Genomic DNA, 21,047 nt, shown 5'->3' with positions numbered 1-21,047 from the left:
CCTCTTAATAAATACTTAAATTGACTGTTAATAAACATTCTAATTCAATTGAACACATTAACAAAACTCCAAATATCACAGCCCATTGTCAAAAACATGTAACTTGTTTGTTAGACAGTATGGTATTACCAAAAGGGTAATATTGTCACGTTATACTATCATATTCAGTAGAAAATTACCCTAACATACTTTGTGAACGTGTAACAGAACTATACTTTGTTATTCGTCTCTAATAATATTTTGTATAGTCAAGAGTTCCATAGCATAACAAGCGTAGAGTGACTGCTATTGTTATTGGCCACTACATAGTAATAGGCCACTCCTAACAAATCAGAAAGAAACAAGCCAATCGAAGCCTTATTGTTAAGAGTGGCCAGTTACTATAGTCTGTATCTTTAGGTATTAAAGAAAAAGTAAACAAACAATTTGTACATTTTCGGGTAGTTATAACATTTATTGGTTAACCGACTAAATACAAAACCTGACCTACCTTTTAACCTACATTATTTGATTATGTAATGTGTTCATCTACCCTCAACTGGCTTAAGGAGCCATTTGAGGGTAGATTTTGTTTACTTTTATTTAAATACCTAAAGATACAGAGTATATGTAGTAGCCAATAACTATAGCAGTCACCCTATGTGCTATTGAAAATTACCTAATTCAAACATTTTATAGTTTGTAGCGTTCTAATAGACCCCGACGGCTAATCCTTTGTCTATTGTTAAGTAAAGCTACAAACTATAACAACAAACATTAATTAAATAAGTAAATGTTGGTACCTACATGGTTGTTATGCTTTATGCGTCAGATTTCTTTCACGGTGTATTTGACCTTCCATACGATAAAGTATACATATGTTTTTACAGGAAATTATTAACCTTAATAGAAAAAAAAGTACTGACTTAGATAACTCATATGGGGCTACCCGCTTCCAATTATGGCTTGGAATGCTGGCACTGGATTGTGCTAACTTTTGCAATTATCAAAGTGATGTAAGATTAAACACGTAATATACATCGCAGTTGTTGTTATATTGTTAGTATGCAAGTTAATATATGACAGCTAATATCCCTGCTTAGCTAATGGTATTCCACCTGTCCAATTTCTTTGTCCAATGTGTATTTTGTCTCACATTTTGCTTAATGAGAGGATGAGATGCATTGACATTGGACAATATATTGGACAGATGAAATACCACCCTTACACATTAGTTTTTACTATAGCTAACATTGTTTTTATTAAAGTAAAAACCCTACTTTATGTAGGAACCGTTTATAGATAAAATATTTTTATATCTTATCTCATTTCGTTACGTTATGTTTAAATTATATACATACCTACAAACCTGAAAGCATTTTGAGTGTCTAAAACACTAATTGTATTACCCTTATTAATCTTCCAGACATAAAAATGGACAAAATACTACTTTACTGTACTTTCTCTACTGCGACAAACTAACAATGAAATATAATTAACTTGTATCGAGTGACACAAAAAGTAATGATAATTCAATATTCAGTTACAGCCTATTTTATTTATCCGTGTAACAATTACATATTAGATAGAAATGTAGTTACATAAATAAATAATATGTTATACGTGTTGTATGTAATAAGGCACTAATTTTGGTGTGATTTAAATTAGATGTCTTAGTCAAAGTAATTGTACGTATGAATGTTTGTATATATCATGTTGTGGCTATATATGTTCATAAATTATGTAAGTTTATGTTAACTATGTAATATAATATTATTTAATTTAATTGCCAGCATATCACTATTGATTAACCCTTTAAATTGCTAAATATATTCATATAAATATACATGCATGTTGCATGCACTCATTATCTAGTACCTAACAGATTTTTACTCATAAATAGTATAATTTGTTATAACAGAAGTGGCAGTGGCGAAGTGTACAGTTCTGATCAAAAGTATCCGTGGTCAAATGTACCCTTTGACCTAGAACACCTTATTTGCACCTTTGGAGCATTCCATGAAATTGTCTACCGTTGTTCCGTTCGAACGCTAATTTTCTGAAGATTTGCAGGTATAAGAGTTTCCTTTTCTATGACAAATGGTCTAAAACATGCACAGAAAAATAATCGCCTGCTTTAAATGCCGAAATAAAAGTCGCAAAACCGGAAAAAAGACGTTTGTACTCGGGACAGCCTGTGGACTGTTCTTTTTTTTTATAACTTTTTTTTTGTTGGTGATGAGTAGGTACAGTATTGTATGGGCACTACGACATAGATAGCACGAAAAGTGATATGTTTGGCTTGATTCTATGAAATTATATTGACACTTCGCCATAACGTCACACATAGTACCTACGTGAGATGGTAGAATGTCCTTCGAAATATGTTTGTTGTCAAATAATATCCCAAGACTGTTTATCGTTTCTCGTACGTGTTCTGCCCGTCAATCAATATAATGTCTAGATTATAAGTATAGTATCTTACTTAAAAAATTGACAATATAAACTCCGATTTTAATCAACACCTTAAAATATACATATGATGCAGCGAGGATAACATTTGTTGACAAAGTTATTCAAGCCAAAGATAATATAAGGTGCTACTTTATTAGTTGCAGATATTTACACAGCTGATAGTACTCGGTTCCTGGAGTATATTTAAGTATGAAACATTATAGCATTTACGATGTTTTTTTGGAGAAAAGTGAAAAACAAATTTACGTAAACACAGTGATTATTAAATGTGAACTTTTGTTTACCAACTGTTTACCTAATACCAAAAAGAATAGATAGTATAGAGGGGTCCTGTCATTGTAAATTTTGTAGTCACTGTAAATTTACTGCCATCTATCGACACACGACTAAAACTCAAAATGAAAACGTATAAAGTTATCAAAAAATGTATATATATGGATAAATGATTTTATTATTTTTATATCATTTTGATCCATGTTCATTCACTGATATCTATGTGTTAAACTTGTTAAATAAGAAACGGTGTCGTCACGCCATCTAGCCGAGGATAGGCTAAAGGTGTGTGCGGCATCTATTCGAGAATGACTTTTACTTGAATTCCGAGGCACGTTTTTTCCTTAGACTTTATTCGTCTTATACGAAGTTACATATGTCTTTGCTAATACATAACAGTCTGGCCACTTCATCCTAATAACCTTTTGCAGTTTTCTCGCCGAACCATAATAAAATTTAATTATTTGTTCGGTAAATTAAAAAAAAAAAAAATTCAAAATTTCTATTTAAAGTAAAGTCTCATATGTTAAAATATCTGCAACTAATAAAGTAGCACCTTATATATATTTCCCTAGTTAGCTAAATTAGGGCAGCAAAATAATATATGATCGTACCTAGTACATTTATATCAATTATCAACCTAACCTGTACCTAGTTATACCAGAACTACCTGATCCTTAAACTTATTGTCACAAGCTACAAATACCTCTAGTATTAAAATAATCTTGTATTATATAACGTGTACCAAGGATTTGATTTGTTTTGGTATAACCCTTTGGCATTTTAGATATTCTTAGATTAATAAGTGTAATAACTGAGAATGAGCTTGCACTTTGCCTATCACTGAGTAATATAGGTACATATAATCCGTACATTAAACTACCCTATTTTGCACATATTGGCTAAAGGGTTTATTACATATATCCTTTTTCAGGACATTTTCTGTTGAAAGGGACAGATAATAGTATAATTAAGTTGTTTCCCTGCAATATCAGCAGAAAGTGTCCGACTAATAGGTAAATATAACTATGTGCGTGGCGAGAAAACTTTAGTGAATCAAACCGAACTTTGTGAACAATTATCATATAAATATCGCCATAATCAGGCACATAGCCAATATTTACGCTCTTTTCGTTGTAATCACTCGCGCTGTTTGATCATTGTGTGTTTCGATGTGTGTGCAAGTCTTAAAATTTCAGTGCCTTGTGATAGAAATAACTTCCAGCGTATTGTAGCGTGTAGCAGCTAATTACACATTGTAAACGATAGAATTTTGTTTACTAATGTACATTATGGTCTACGAACTCGCTCTCAATTATTTGGTATTGTTTCTATAAGATAAAAAAACATCTGTAAATTACGAGCGTGATGATTACCCGTAATGTTTGATGGTGGATAATAATTGTTGTACCTACTCCTCATATTTGGTCTCTAGGTGTTAGCTTCTTCTTTGTGCACGTCTCTTAAATGTCCGGGACATCTTTGTCCCGTATTGAAATACATAAATACTAATACAACTACATATGTGTTCTCCGAGACTTAATTAACTACGAAAAGGAATGAAATTCTGCCGAACTAATCATGATATACGTTGTATGTATAACTAATATGCGTATCCCCTTATTTATAAATGCGCTACAAACCACCAATTAGTTAATAGTCGTTTGTCCTTATCTGTCATTTTGACTTATGTATTTGTAAGAAAGGGATAAAATATAATTTAACTAAATCAGGCCCGTAAAGTTCTATAAATAAGGGGGTACTATAAGCCAACGTTCCATCAGGGGATCCGTCTGCTCTTTTGCCTCTTTTATCATTTTTTTTTAATATACATATATATATTTTTGGAACGTTGGCTTGTAAAGTCTTTGTGAACTCGACTGTACTACCATTTCAGTTAACATAGACAAAAATTCATTGATTGTATTTTAAGATGTGTAAAGTTTAAGACAATTCGGGTTTTAAGAATTTGACGGCTAATGCAGATGTCGCTGTGCGGCCCCGTACAATATGGTGTATCTTTAGTTCGGCGTAGGGCATGTTCCCGGAAATTCCCGGGAATTTTATAGTGTCAAGAACCGATACTGAAGACCCGGTACCGGTACTTCCCGGTTCTCATCATATGACTATTTATTCCCATTTCAATAGTAGTAATGTTTTAGTACTTTAGCTCGGGACATTATATACATATAATAATGGTGCTATGAACGGGGGACTCAAATAACCCGACAAACTAACCTAGAAAAAGAAGGCATTCGTGCAGGCAGGCCGTGCCGTCATAGTCTGAGTGCATCGACTACGCTACGGCCGTGTGGCTCGGCCCAGGCGGAGGTAGTGTGCCGGTTAATTTGGTAAAATAGGTTGGACCGCCAATTAGGTGTTTGTTTACAATAAAATAAGTAATTTATTAATTCTTATGCAATTATTTATATGAAAATAAGTCATTCATAAATATTGTACGCTAACACAAACAATTTCTTAAAGTAATCAAAATATGCCTTGAGAACCGGGAATCCCGGTTCCTGCCATGCCCAGAACCGGGAAATGAAATTCTTGGTAACGGGACCGGTACTGCATGCCCTAGTTCGGCGCCATCAAGCACCATCTACTTAGTTCGGCGGCACGAGTTTTTCTTAAACTTTACACCTCTTAAATCAATAACTCTGTGTGTGTGTATTGTCAAAATTGTCAGTTTCATTACGGGTCTTGAATTATTTTGCGAAGTGGTAGTTAGGAACAGTTACGTCTCTTATACAACCGATACTCACCCACACTAAGGTCACTTGTGTAACGTGTATGGCCAAGACGCTAATATAATTCAACTGGGTTTTAATACTCTTTTGTGCAGTATCGAAAAGAAATGAAATAGTCTTAATAAAATAACAAAGAGTCATGTTATATTCCTACTTGTATAAAATTAGTATCCAAGTTATTCACAAAATTTTGTTAATGCACAATTCGAAATATAACATTGTTAAAATAGTAAGAAAATGTAATAAATCGATGTATTTATTAATGACGAACAATGTTATAAATAAGTTTTATTTGCCTGGTAATTTATTTAGCTACCTATTGTTTGTAAATTGTATCCGCTTACGTTAATTTATGCTAGTTGAGCTTTAAATAAAACATATTTTATTACACGTTTTATAAGAGTTTCATTGCCGCAAGCAAATAAGTCTGGAAACGAGACCATAGAATGAAACAACAAAATTCAATTGTAAAAAATTTATTGTAAATAAAAATATATTGTATGTACCCGATTTAACATAAAATATAATTCGTTTAGATATCTTAAATTACCTAGTCTACTTTAAAGACATTTATCAAGTAATTGATTTACGTATCTATATTTACAACGAAGAGATAAGGTACAATTGAATACTATCATCACATATAATCAAGGTGGGTGATCAATAATAACTTAATTGGAATAACTAATTTATGATTAGTGTTGTGCGTGAAAACCACTATATAAAAACATTTTACCACAAAAAGGTAAAACGTAAATTAATAAAATGGGTGACACAGCATGACATTTTGTTTACAATTACGCTAACTACATTAGACACATACAATTACATGTCTGTAAATTAAGATAATACGTTTATGTCTTTGATACGAAATTCATATGTTTAATCTTGTTGAAATTCGACGTTTTGCATATTTGGATATTGAAATAAAATAACATATTTTATAAGGCTGAATGAAAGAAGTTAGAGTCGCACCAAGAAAAGTCTGCAGCGGATTTGACAGCCCACGCAGTGTAAGTGTTATTTATACGTCATAATTTCATAGAAGTTTGACGTTTAAAATGACACTTGCACTGCGTGGCCTATCAAATCCGCTGCAGGATTTTTCACGGTCTGACTCTATTTCAGTTAAGCCGAGGTTTAGCATGGGTCAAGATGACTCGTGCTTTAGAACATTATGACAGGACACGCTTTACATAAATAATAATATAATAATAATTTAGCCTATTTAGCCTATATACGTCCCTGTCACCTGGCAAACGGACACACAAAAATGGAATAAAAAAGGGAAATATATGAACATGCAATGAATAATGTATTGTCCGACTAAGGGCTAATATATAATATATATTATATACGTCCCACTGCTGGGCACAGGCCTCCTCTCAAGCACGAGAGGGTTTAGGCTATAGTCCCCACGCTGCCTTACATATTCTTTCTTTTATAAAAACTCAGTCAGGAAGGAAAAACTACATTTTTCTTGTTTTGATGGCTACCGTTCTTCAATCTACAAACGTAGCTGACGTTCACGAAGCTCCATTTTACATCTTCCTTAATCACATCGCCGGGAGATATGCATAACGAAAAATTTTATAAGTAAAATGTTCAAGAATTAAAACAATTAGTGTTAAAATATACAACTTAAAAAAATATATCCTCATTTCTCTTGGGTGATTACGTATCAAAACGATAAATTCCCCTCCGGCCGTTTTGGCAACTAAGTTTCGCAACCAGTTGTTGAAAAATAAGAAATAATCTTGTTACGCAACTAGTTGCCCAAAAAGAAATTCTATTCCTGATCCACAACTACCGTATATGACAGTGGAGTTTCGCAACCAGTTGACGAAAAGGAAATAATTGTCTTTGGTTACAACTGGTTACCGACTGGTTAAATTGCAAAATTGATATTGTCCTACGTTTAGCTGACCTTAGCTTAAAGAGTCTAACGTGCGAAATTTTATTTTCATAAAATATTCCCTTTACAACTTAACTAGACGGAGCCCCGCTTCGCGGAGCTCCTATTTCTAGCCGGTTTGCCCTTCGGGCATCTGAAGCTACCTAACGAACCTAACCTACCTACCTACCTACTTACCTACCTAGGCTTCTTCCCCCAAAGTGTACTATTTTCACGGACGTTACACTAAACTAAATCAATAGGTAGGTTAGGTTCGTTAGGTAGCTTCAGATGCCCGAAGGGCAAACCGCCCAGAAATAGGAGCCCCGCATAGCGGAGCTCCGTCAACTCTGGGTAAGTAGGAAATGTGCTCGGAAATATTGATTTAAAATATTTAATATAATATATATTTTAAATACAAACTAGTCACATTTTCTCTAACTGTCTGAGCTCTATTCTTCGTTGGCAACTGGATGTCAAACAGGAATAGATATTCTTTTTGGGCAATTAGTTGCCTAACACGATGATATATTCTTTTTTGACAACTGGTTACGAAACTTGGTTGCCAAAACGGCCGGAGGGATAAATTCGCGTAAGTACATCTTAAATTATTATAAATTTATCACATTTGTTTTAATGATATAATATCTACTCATATAAATAGTTATATTAACGTAAATTAAATACTGACACGGAAAATCATTAAATATGGTCTTTTATAAAGCTAAATTGTATAAATAACCCATTTGAGATTACAGATCACAACGTGTTTAAATTATGCTATCAACCTTATCTATTGTACACTTTAGAATTTGACTAGTTACAAACTTGATCGCTTACCTAACCGACACGGGGATAATAAGACACACAGAGTGCTCCAAGATATCGTACGCTGGGTTCGAAGGCTAAATGGACCCATACGTTAAGGGAATTGTCAAACCTTAACGCTTGACAATCTAGGTACATACTTATCGAGTATTTTTTGAGGTTGTACTTACATGCACACATACAGCACAATCTGATTCAGCTGTCAAAACCCACGCCAACGATATTTTTCTCAGCTTTGGGCGTCCTATTATATCTTAGTGTATGCTCCCGGTTTTATATGTATTATTTTATAATATCCCTCAATAACATTATTAAAGTTTACAAAAATGAATAATTCATATAAATCGCATGCACAATGTTTCATGATACAACTTTTTAGTATTATCTATAAAACACTTTAATAATATGTACACATTATCCTAGTGGCATGTTGCACCCCTGTTTCCATGTTATTCGTTTACTTACACGGCTAAAGTCTACCGTCTCTAACGTTTCACTCCGTATCCTACGTGGGGGCCTCCTCGATTTGGTCAAGTATTACATTAACGCTAGCGTCCTGAGTTCTATTTAATAAAAAATCCAAATCGTTGGATATCTTGTTCAACATTCGGTCCGTCTCGGGCGAATCGTACGCCCTGTTCCACTCCCTGTTCACCTGCTCGATGTCCGACTTAGACTTCGGCTCTTCTTTCAATATTTCCATGGAGGGGAGGGATATACTGGACGTGAAATCTTGATTTTTGCTAGATTTTTTTAGGCAGCTCTTGATGGGCGGCGAGGGTATTTTGGAGACGTCCGGGTTGGACTGAACACAGAGGGTGCAGTTTTCTTTGGCGGTGTCGAACCGTTTTTCGGTGTAGGGTTCGAAGTCGACGGAGCAGGTTAGGAGAGGAGCGGGCGGGTCCTGGGGCGGGACGGGGGTGGCGTCGAGCACGCCGAGCTCGAGGCACACGCGCGCCAGGTACTCGGGCTGCACGGGGTGCGCGGGGTGCGCGGGGTGTGCGGCACGCGCCGGGTGCGCGGCACGCGCCGGGTGCGCGGCGCGCGGGATGAGGTCGCACACGGCGCGCGAGTGGCGCTCGTAGCGATGCGGGCTCAGCACCCTCTCCTTGTATTCCACGCAGCGCACGATGTCCGCGCGGCTGTCCGGAGTCGACTGCCGCCTGTTACATGCACATGTCACTTGAGTCAAGTCTACTAAAAATCTACGAAGCGATTTAAATCTGCAAACTTATTCGAAAAGAAAGGGTGACCGAACACAATGAACATAATTAAGGTGTTAAAAAGTGTGCGGATGTAAGCATGAGTTAGGAAACCTGCAGGATATACGTGGATGATCATGATTCAATAGCAGAGTGGGTCTTTGTTAGGGTTAAAGACACAAAAACATGGAATGCCATCAGACTAGGTATTAATTGGATCGAAGGTGGATTAAGTTTAACTACTCACTAGACAAGACGATCGCTGCAACGCCCAGTCGCTGATAAAGTCATTTCTTAACGACGGGCCGGTTGCAAGAGATATCGGGATGTGGAACTCTTAGAGGGAGGTCTTTGCTCAGCGGTAAGATGGCGCAGGCTAAGTAAACAAAATGAAATAATTTCAACAAAAACTCCACTAGTAAGTAATTATGATTAAAATAATACTAACAAAATAAACCATGATGTTCAAAAATATAACTTGAATTATAACATAGCACTATTGTTTTATAAATTGTAAGATTCGATTTTCTTCACCTAAAGTCGTCCTTGGTCACTGTACTGTCGAAACTGTACAAAAGTCACTAGTTCGAAGTTAACTCATGGAAGCGTTGGTGGTGTAGCGGTAAGGTCACACGCTTTACACATTGAATCCCGAGCAGACCCCAGGCTCCCCAAAAGAGCCGTGGCAAAAATGGCTAGGTATAGGGGAATGTTGATGACAGACATTCATGATCGGGACTAGTACAAACATGTCACTTAGCAACTATTTTGACAGCTATATTTTGCCGGCAGGATTCTAAGTGTAACCATTGGCAGGGCCGTCTTAAACTACGCTGGAGCCCTTGGGCACGTAAGAATTTAGGGCCCTTTTGGAAAGTAAAGAAAGCGAATTACAATTATTATGGGTAATCCAATATACTGTTACTGTCTGTCTTTCGGGCCCCCAGAGGATGGGGGCCCTGGGAACGGGCCCCGTGTGCCCTTATGGTAAAGACGGTACTGACCATTGGTAGGTCGTGTAGAGAGGAGAGTACCTGTGCAGCCGAGTGGGCGTGTCGAGCGCCGGCGCGGGCGCGCGCCAGTAGGCGCCGGGCGACGAGGGCGTCGGCGAACACTCTAAGGTCCCCACGCCACCGCGGCTCTCCACCTCACCGCCTTGTTTTATGTACACTGGAAAGGCAAACAATCCCGTAGGAATCGATTCATTGATTGTATAAGATGTGTTTAGTCTTTGAAATTGATAGCTAAAGCTAATGTAGATGGCACTGTACGGCTATATAGATTATGCTGTTGCTCTGTTTGTTAAAAGTTGAAGTTTGGTAACTATGGCGACTACAAAAATGGCGCAATCCTACTTTAGCTGTCAAGTCCAGGGACAAGATTTTTCTTAACCCTTCAAGTGGCGCCACCGAAAACGCGAAAAGCAGTCAAGTGTCGGGGCCCCGGTGGGTGGTCAGCGCAGATTAAGAAAATTTTACAAAATCGTCGCTTTTCTATGTTTGAAAGTATATTAAATCACATATTGTTAGAATCAGCGTTATATAGGCTATTTGAATATAGCAATTAAATTATTCTAATGAAATGAAATGAAATGAAAACATTTATTTTCAGGCAACTATTGGCCCATAGATAAATACCTTAAAACTAGCATACATATTATTACAAAATATATCTTAAAACTAAAAACACAATTATGGCTGCGATGCAGTTCGCAACCCCGCAGTGTCAGGGAGCCGGCCGCGGAACCGCCGGAACTTGACACCCTTCGGCCAAAACTCCTCCTTGGTGAAGGTCGCTAGATGTTCAGTCGGAACGCTCAGCACAAAAGAATTAAAATTCACACTGTGTCGAGATTCCAACTTCACGACCCTCAGGATGAATCCGGACTTGGCTCGTACATACTTCACGATCTCCTCGACCTTCGTAAGGTAGTGTAATCGGGACACATACAGCAGCGTCGTCGGTGTTGCAGGACGCAGCAAATGGTTAGGTCCAGTCGGTGCGGTACCGCACTGATTCGGACGAGCTGACTTCTTTCTCCTCTCCACCTTTTTGAAGCCATCTCTGTCGCATCCCGACTCTTTTAGAGTCAGCTGTGACCGATCCTTGTGAACAGGTTCACGAAGGCTCAGCACCCCTTTCTTCGGCCGCTGCTTAGACTTGGACACAGCAGGCGGCTTAGCGGCAGTGGCAGCGTAGGAACGTTGTGGGGTCAACGTACTCTCGCGTGACGTGCGCGTCTCCGGTGACGTAGACGGGCGGGCGGCGGGGCGCGGGTCGGCGGTCGCCTGCTCAGCAATCGCCGACGCATCCAAATTCGCGGACTCGAAACCGCCGATGGACGCATTCCGCGCAACGTGACACACGGCTATGCTAGAGTTATCTGACCTACATTCCGAACTAGCACTTCGTATTAACGCTAATTCAGAACGTAGTTCACTGATGGTATTATTCGATACCTCCAACTTAGCCTGCATTTCAGCCAGACTGTCCTTCAGGAAAATGATATCCTTTAGCAGCCTGGAAACGTCAACATGGTCCAACGAGACGACAGGTAGCCGATGTAGGTCCTTCGCCACGAAAGAGGGCATGTTTGATGAATCGGTCCCCTTGAACACCGAGATGATGTCCCGTAGACTCTTCACGCCTCCATCTCTTCGTCGTGATGGCATTTCGTCGGCTTTGCCGAGCGTCTGGTAGAGCAGCGCTAATGTTTATACATTTGACCAGACGTAATCAAACTCCGGAAGAATGACAGTTTTCCAGCTTCCTTGTTAAAAATGACTACCACGATAAAACTAATAAATTATTGGAGGTAATTGCTATTTAATTATCAAAGGAAGACTTTTATCTTTAAGATTAAATCAATAAAAAAGACCTAAGATACAATTTCTTTTACAAAACAACCTCTTAAAAAACGAGACTGACCTCGGACTAGGCGGTCGCTCCCGAATCAATGGTCCTCACCAACAAATTTTATACCAAGTGTTTTTGTGTTTTTTATGGTATGCTATCCTTCTCTAACTCGCTACCTATTACGCTAGAAGAGCGTAACTATACTTAAATGCGTTCAATTTCACCTCTAAATACGTCAACACCTCATTAACCAGTCACTGGTGGATGACAGTTTACTGGTTTTCGCATCGACCATTCACTGGTTGACCGCCACTTGAAGGGTTCAGTATATTAAACTTTAAAAAATCGATTATAATCAATAGGTCTTTAAAACGAACATATTACATAACCCTTCGAGTGGCATTGTCCTCCTCGAGGTCTCTACGGTAAGTGGCGGTGGCCGCGAGACGGACAGACATAACAAGCCGGTTGAGTGGCACAGCCATTTTGGAAAAATATACGTCAAGTGGCGGGGCCTCAACGGGTGATCATCGCGAATTTGGCGCGTGTTAGAAATATGACCGTTTCCCAAAAAAAACTATGAATGATATATACAAACTATATATCACTGAATTCAGCTTAAAATGGGTTATTTGATTGTATACCAATGAATTCTATTCTATTTATGTGAATTATGCTAGACTTGTTCTAATCTCATATTACCAATTTTTTTCTACTTTCATGTAAAAATACGTATAGTTACGAAATAAAACAATTGATTGTAGAAAAAGCAGTCTTTATGACAAAACAATACATTTAACACGATTACACAGTTTATTTCACTTTTTATCAGTGCGTATTCCGTTTGAATGTTCGCGGCTCGACGACGGTCGGCGCGTAATGGGCGAGGTAGGGCAGGAACATCACGTCATTTCTAACAAACTTTGTTTTACGCGGGAATTCGACCGTTAGGGAATACCATCCTTGTTTATTGACGAATGCATCTTGCAAGAGTGAGCAAGCAAGGCATAGTTTTAACGGTTTTATTTTAGGCGCGAAATGCAGCGTCGCACAGAGGCCGCGAGACGGTCTCTGCCAATTACGGGCTTGTTATGACCGAACCTTCACACGGCCTCTGCCACGCCGAGGCATATTTAAAAAAATGGCCGCGCCATTTGTCCTACCGTTCAACCGGAGGTGCTGCCACCCGAAGGGTTAAGTGGCTGCCGTTTTGTAATTGTATAGGTACTTATTAATGGGCCAACTATATTTGGAATCGATATCCAAAGGAGTCAGAGCTTTCCGCATACGCACTGATTATCAGAAATCCATATTAATAAACTACAAAGGGAGATTGTTTGTGAAGCATTCACTAAGTCTTGGATTACTTACAACTAAGCGAGGTATCGCCAGCGGGCGAGTCTTGCCACTCCCTAGGCTCGCCCATAGAGAGTGCGCGCCTGGCTGATCGCAGGCACTCCTCGTCGCGGATTACGTAGCATATTAACATAGCGAGGCCCTAGAAAAATATATTAAAGTTAAACCGTAATCTATTAGGTACATCCCGTAAAACCATCAATGTATTTAAAGCGATTTCAGCTTATTCTCAGGACATCGGTTTTACATTTTTTAGCACTGTCCTGGGGGGTCGCAATCTGAATGTGACATTAGAATATGTGGCAATGAAGTGGAGTTTTGTGGAGGTGCTGTTGGGTTTTCATCTTATCAATATTAAAGTTGCGCTCCGGCAATGTATAGGTGAACCAGGATCTATTGAGGGTGCGCCATATTACGGAAATTTGTTGGTACTAATTTCTAGCAATGGCAACAATTTTAATAATAGACAACATCTACCCTCTATGATAGTTGTCAATATTGACAATGTAAACATTGCTTTGTCTAGTTTCGTGTGAATTATTATTAGACTGCAATAATCATGCCGAAAATTTTAGATTTTACAGAGAAAAAAGTTGTAAATAGTGTATATAGTTATTTATTGGGAAAAAACGTGCGGGAGAGAAATTTCTTCCATTAGAAAACATAACGAAATTAGCACCTGAATTGAAGGGTAAGTTTCAAACTTATGGACAAATGTCACTATAGTCCGGTCGTCACGATTTGGTTGATGTCTTGTAATAATTTGATTTGTGTATTAGGTGTATCGCATGCATCGGCATCACGGATTGCTAAGGAAGGGCGTAAGGGCGGAATTAAACGACCAAACCTAAAAAAAAGAAAACAAAAAAAGAAAATAGATTTGGATGATTTTGATTTATGTGTCATACGTCGTAAAATTCACGAATTTTATAGCGTAAAAACCGAAGAAATATCCAAACATCAAACTTCGCACTTATTAAAGTTGTCGGAATTAAACAAAAATCATCTGCCAATTTCCATTGTCCCCACTATACAAATTGTTGCTATATAAAATTCAAAACGAGCGCCCTCTTGACAATACTCCCAAAGTTCTGGTTTACCTATACTCAGCATACGTAATTCTTTGGTGCACGGTGGTTAAGTTCCTTCAGTTCTTAAGAAGAGCCCTACGCAGTCATAGATGTTATTGTAATGACATGATCAGTGGTCAATGACTGAGAAGAATAGGTACGTACGTTGGCGAGGGCCGCGGCGGAGAGCGCAGCGACGTGCGAAATGCGTCGCTCGCCCGGCTGCGCGTACGCCACGCCCGCCGCTTGTGCCGCCGAAGTAGTTAGCAGCAACGCTAGTGTGTGTCGAACCACGCGCGTCCTGCATTACATGAATTACATTCTAAGTCTGGACTATACATAAACATCAATAAAAAAAAATGGTCCTTCTAACCGGATACTGATTTGGATTTACAACACCGCGCATCGTAAAAAATCACGATATGAAGACGTATCGCGTAGCAGCATAATATGTATGTTTGAATTATGATATCGACGCTTAAGAATCAATACTGTCTAACTAACATTTTTGACGTTTTTTACCTTTTAATGCAGTTAGGTGCAGAAAAAAATAGCATGCCATAATTGTCTAAATTTTAAATTATTTGTTACTTACACAGTATTGATTCTTAAGCGTCGATATGCCTAAACCTGTGCCGGCGGCATATCACGTGGAACAGGTAAAATAAGATCATATCGTAGTAAACGGCGTACCCTATTCAAAACATGGTTTACTATTAGAACTGTTAGGATGAAAACTGTTCATTGCTTTATCGTTTGGTTTCAGCTGAAGTGACTGCCCCTAAATATTAATCAGTAAAAGCGATAGATTATCTGATGTAACCTATGTCTACATTGTCTATGTGATGATACTAACCGGTCAGCGAGGTAGCTCCGACGTTCGGCAGGAACCTTATGCGTGATAGTGCGTAATCGCAACGCAGCGCACAAAGCAAGCGCGAGGCACAGCAACGCTAGCAGCGCGCAGCCGGCAGCGCACACAATTTGCGCCGCTGCGCCCAGTTGTAGAGGCGCACCGCCCCATAACCGCGCCGTCAGCCACGCCAGAGTGCACACTCCTGGAATAAAACAAAAACCGGTAGTCGTAATGTTTTATAGTATAGTGTTTCCATGGAATTTGATTTAAAGCTGGTAAGTTTTTGGCGTTTTGGTTTGAGCTAGAATTCGGTATACTTTGGTCATTTTGATGACAGTGCTATAATGTTGCAGTGGGAAGGTGTTCACAGGAACTTGTTGGTCATAGGAGAATGCAAAGAAATGAAATGCAGACAGTAGGTACTCAGAAATAAAAGCGGCATAAAATATTTTGGCAGTAACTTGTTTACATAGGTAGTTAACAATCTTGGCAATAATCTTTTAAGAAGAATTTTTCGCAATTTGTTTGAAATGATCGATCAATATGTGTCCACACCGATCAACCCACATGTTTAAGAAGCCCACCCATACCTGCCAGTAGCCCTACGGACGGCGCCCGTTGCTGACGGCCGGCCAACTCGGCTTGCAGCAGCAGCGGCTGTGCGCACAACGCCGCGCAGCCGGCGCACCAGCACGCCGCGCACACCCAGCCCAGTGCGCCCGGGCATGCCTCCTCCTGCAAAGAAAAAATATTTGCCTCGGTCTCGTGTCTCGATCATTTAGTTAGTGAATGATAAGAAGTCAAATATTAGCAGGTTGACAAGAAACTATTAGCAAATGTTGCATGTTGTTGTGTTACAAGTAGTTATAAAATGTTGCTTAATGTGTTTTCGATTCGAAGTAATAACTTTTCAGAGAAAACTAGGTCCAGGGATCTGCATAGAACTCAAGAATATGGCGCTGCTTAGCTTGACATAAAGCTCCACTATCTTTCTAAGACTGGTTGGTGTCACATTCCTGCAGCATACGTTACGGAGAACTACGCCTTCTAAGTTTGAAGCCAACCCCATGTCATTTTCACTTTCCCAAAGTTAATATGAATCTGCCTAGTATCTTCTACCACAGCTGCTAAAAGCACTGCGAAGTAATCACACGGATAAAATACGAACCTCTCTAGTATCGCACTCGAGTAACGCCAAGAGCGCTGCGGAATGTGTTCCTGCTGTGGCCGCCTTCAGTAGCACAGGCAGCCGCGCCTTCCTCCCCGATGCTAGTCCCAGCACTTGTAGCGCTGCTGCCGCCAAGCACATGGCGCCACCGAGACCGACTGTGATTTTTACTATTCCACGGAGATCTTTCTCCACGTCAGTCTGAAATGGATAGAAATAATACAATTATTAAGCTTAATTAGTAAGCTCAAAACTCAAAAGTTCCAGCCGAGTAGTTTATCCAAAAGTTATAAGAGTTCACTTGGACTCTGCTGTTACGTCTGGAAGATTTGTCGTGTGGGACACAAGACATGCATTAGCCGCCTTATTTTTATCACAAGCGAGAACGTCAAACAATGGCCATCCCGAGTGAGTCTACTTAGATAGTCCGAGACCTTTTTGAGCAGTGAGACGCTCCGAATTGGAACATATTCTTACAGAAGTACTTTCAAGTTTACGTCCAAATTAGGGGTTACTTACTAGAGTGGATCTAGCGATGGTGAACAGTGCGTAAGTGCCCAGCCCTCGGCAGCGGCACGTCACATGTGTAGGCTCGGTGACTCGCACTTCGCAAGCCTTTGTGCTCCATGCGCGCGGCTCATCCACCGTGCGTACACCGCAGGCCAGCTTCGACGCTGATAAAGAAAAAAAAAACGATAGGTACCTAAATTGTCTAATTTGAAAACTCTGGCACGGTATGAATTAAACAAAATAATATAAATACTATTAAGATAAAGGTATCTATTATTGAAATTCCAAGTCCCGTAGAACCGAAGTGCAGGCCTGTTGGATTAAATTAAAAGTCTCGTTGATATTTTTGGTTGTATTTGCTCCGTGCATGGCTGTGGCGCCCCACCACCAACTTCGTACATATCCAATATATGTATTAAGTGTTTTCTAATTATTACCTCACTAAATTGTCCCATAATGAATATTATACCTAGTCCTCTTAATCGTTAAGTATATGTGTAAATAATATTTCAGTTTAGTCAGAAATATTAAATAAATGAAGATTAGGAAAGGTATTATCTGGCGATATTTATTGACTCACCGACTGCGCTGTAGTTGTGCACATGCGTGAAGAGCAGCGTGACGGTGTGCGGCAGCGCGCGGTCGAGGCCGGCGCCGGCGCCCCACAGCTGCGTCTGCGGCGACGCCACCAGGAACTCCATCTCGCGGCCGCTCCTACAAGTAGATCCGCTACAACTGCGCCCGGACATCGCCTCATTATTACTAATAAATCATACAAAATTAATGTAATGATTAATTAAATGCAAATTAATGACAAAAGAACATATAGTTTGTAACCCCTATGCCTATCTATATCGTAATGCCACATTATTTTTTTTTACAGATAATTACATATACAGGGTGGAAAGGCACGACGATCCTTCCCGGAAGTATTAGGTCGTTTAAGTGATACAGAGACGATTGGTAATGGTAAGAATCGTTAATTGAGTAAAAAATAAAAATTGCAAATTTACTACTTTTTAACTGTGGTGACAACCCTATAGCATGTGCACATCACGGCTATAGATTAAGGATCTCCGTCGGGAAAGCTCGGGACTTTACACTTTTTTCCGATCGTTGACAGAATCGCAATGATGTATGAATGTCGCATAAATGTCAAATAAATCAAATGAATGCAAAAATATTATAAACAATTTTATTACTTTCTTAGATAATTATTTTTTGCCAATATTTAACACTATCTTCTCTTCACATACGGTGTTCAAATGTACCTCCGTGTCTTACAAGGCCGCCGCAGCCCGTGCCCGAGTATGTCGATGCACATGCGATAGTGTATGCTCTTCGTCATTTTTCCTCCGCAGATTGTCCTCCGCAGAAAGCACCAATTAGCCTTTGTCTCATTTCGTCCGCAGTTTCACATTCCGTTTGGTACACCATATCTTTTACACAGCCCCACAAATTTAAATAGCCACGAGCATCTAACAACGGCATTTTTATTTGAAAAATATGACATTAAATAAGTAAAGTTCAATGAAAATTTAATTTCAAACTGATGTTTGTTTGACGTCTGATGACGTCTTGTCTATTTCCTACCACGCAAGAAGGTTTGTTAGTTTGGTATTGAAGAGTATTTATTCTTGATTTATTCTAATGTTCTGTTTTGCACTCGGGTTTTGCATGTACATTTGGTGCATCAAACACAACCTACTTATAATAAAAAAAAAAAAATTATTATTTTAGACAGTTTCTATTTATTCGATAATAATTTTGTGAAACGTGTTAAGAAACTAAAACCTTTTTATCAGTCAAGGAAACCAGAGATATTTATAAGACGATTGCGTACTTTTGAGTGGTTGTCAATGTCACCATTTGAACTGTCGTTGTAAACAATGTTGTGGTTAGTATTATTAATATTAAGGAATAACATAACTACTTCATTCAAGTATTGAACAAGTGGAACCACTAAGAAATCGAAAATCCTGCAACGATTCTTACCGTGTTGTAAGCAGACCTTAAAATGGTTAGATGGCAACAAATTAGCATAATTTCCTGTCGTATACTGATTGTTTACAAGTAAGTTCATTGACCCTGTCACCTGTTAGGGTTAGAACAAAGTAGTTTTTTGCATGGATGTTTAAAAGGCCATAATTTATAAACGGTTGCCCATATTAACATAGTTTCTATGGAGAAAATATAGAGCTTAGGCTAAACTATCTCCCATTTCCGGAAAGGATCGTCGTGCCTTTCCACCCTGTATATGTAAAAAAATAATGAAAAAAGGCATCAAAGAAAACGTAACCTAGCTCCTTTTAAACTGTAGGTATGTGATTGTGTATTTAATTTACCAAAGAGTTATGCGGTAACTCTAGTTATCAAAAATAAACGTTAGACAATTCAGTGACAATGACACAGTGTTCAGCGCCATCTACTTCAGTTGTCAAACTCGGGATGCCTTATTTTTCATGGAATTTACAAACTTCTACGATTAAATTACTCTTTCGTATTGACATATAGGTACTTAGATAGTTAAATAATATTACAAATAACTACAACTTACTTGAATTCAATAGACCTGCCCAGCGAAGGCAGTCGAGTGCCAAGGTTGTGATATTGAATAGCTATAACCGACGCATTCCCGTTCCTTCCCACCAGCTCTACGCCCACTGAAATATAATGAATTGTTATAGCACCTACGTGTTACAAATTCGGGCGAAAACAACATCGCAAATATTACTTCGATTTGTTTCATTCGCTATTACTGATGCTCACTGTACTCCCTATCTAACCTAGGAAGTTTTAGGCGTTAAACTGCGTCCAACCCGTCATTGTCGCAGTCGGTCATCACGCTTTCCGTCTGAGAATTACAAATACATTGTGGACTGAGAAAATAGTAGTATACCTGAGGCGAGTAGCCATTCCTCCGTACCGGTGCGCTCCGCATGCATCTTGAAATGTGCAGCGTTATCTTCCAAAACGGGCTTGGTTTTCACCGAGAAATGATCAAAATGGTGCAGGTGGAGGTCGTGATTGTCTCGCATGCCTGCGGCGTCTGCGATGGCGTTTTGGAGCTCGTATATTTTCTGGAATACAATAGTTAAGACGGTTTAAATGTAGGCATTTACATAGACATATCGTAACATTTACATAGACAGATTGGACAGAGGTAAGCTTCTGTCCATTTGGTTTCAGTGCTTAGTTTACTGAAGAGGGTGTGGTTTAACTAGGCATATATATTAACCAAATTAACAATGCAATGTTAGGACGTATGTTTGTTGAATGTCATTGTCAGACAAACGACAAAAAATATTTTTGTCAGTCATTATTTTTATATATTTTCTCTACCGGTTATTTTATGACGATCTGTTGTAGGTAGCTAACCTGTTACACCCGAGGAAATTCGATTTTAAAATTAATAATGAAATGTAAAATTAAACCTTCACTATCGTTACAGCATGCCGGGCGTAATCCATTGAACCTACCTCTTCATCTAAAAAGGTGTCTGGATGCTTTAAAAGTGTGTCGTATATCTTAAGAAGATGCGGCACGCTCTCCGTCCGGTCCTTTGGCTTCCCAGCGGCGGAGAGTAGGTAGTACAGCATTTGTCGGGAATGTTGTAAGGGCAGGGTGCCCTCGCCGGGATGCGAGGGAAGGGAGCGCAGCACCGCCCCGTATTGGCGAGCTATGTCGGACACGTTACCCCAGGAGTAGCCGTGGTATATTCGACTGAACTGAAATGGATGTACGAATTGTCATTATTATAGACAAAATAATTATATTAATACGCAGCAGACGAAGAATAAATCGTGGAACCTGTTTAACCTTTTGAC

General features: G+C 39.0%; 1 protein-coding gene across 1 annotated transcript in view; it reads right to left on the bottom strand.

Annotated features, from left to right (window-relative positions):
- Window positions 1-8,590: 8,590 nt before the first annotated feature.
- LOC134799571 (uncharacterized) overlaps window positions 8,591-21,047 on the bottom strand; it is a 501,594-nt gene continuing 489,137 nt past the window's right edge. Inside the window, exons 15-26 of the mRNA XM_063772004.1 lie at window positions 20,700-20,948; window positions 20,120-20,300; window positions 19,778-19,883; window positions 17,801-17,934; window positions 17,230-17,384; window positions 16,711-16,911; window positions 16,133-16,277; window positions 15,543-15,744; window positions 14,852-14,987; window positions 13,632-13,758; window positions 10,439-10,574; window positions 8,591-9,365 (exon numbers count right to left, since the gene is read on the bottom strand). Of these exons, the coding sequence (XP_063628074.1) occupies window positions 8,708-9,365; window positions 10,439-10,574; window positions 13,632-13,758; window positions 14,852-14,987; window positions 15,543-15,744; window positions 16,133-16,277; window positions 16,711-16,911; window positions 17,230-17,384; window positions 17,801-17,934; window positions 19,778-19,883; window positions 20,120-20,300; window positions 20,700-20,948 (2,430 nt within the window). The 3' untranslated portion in view covers window positions 8,591-8,707. The remainder of the gene's footprint in view (window positions 9,366-10,438; window positions 10,575-13,631; window positions 13,759-14,851; window positions 14,988-15,542; window positions 15,745-16,132; window positions 16,278-16,710; window positions 16,912-17,229; window positions 17,385-17,800; window positions 17,935-19,777; window positions 19,884-20,119; window positions 20,301-20,699; window positions 20,949-21,047) is intronic.

This window comes from Cydia splendana, chromosome 18 (assembly GCF_910591565.1).
Source record: "Cydia splendana chromosome 18, ilCydSple1.2, whole genome shotgun sequence".
NCBI lineage: Eukaryota > Metazoa > Arthropoda > Insecta > Lepidoptera > Tortricidae > Cydia > Cydia splendana.
The sequence above is the reverse complement of the archived record's forward strand: the minus strand, read 5'-3'. Positions and strand labels throughout refer to the sequence as shown.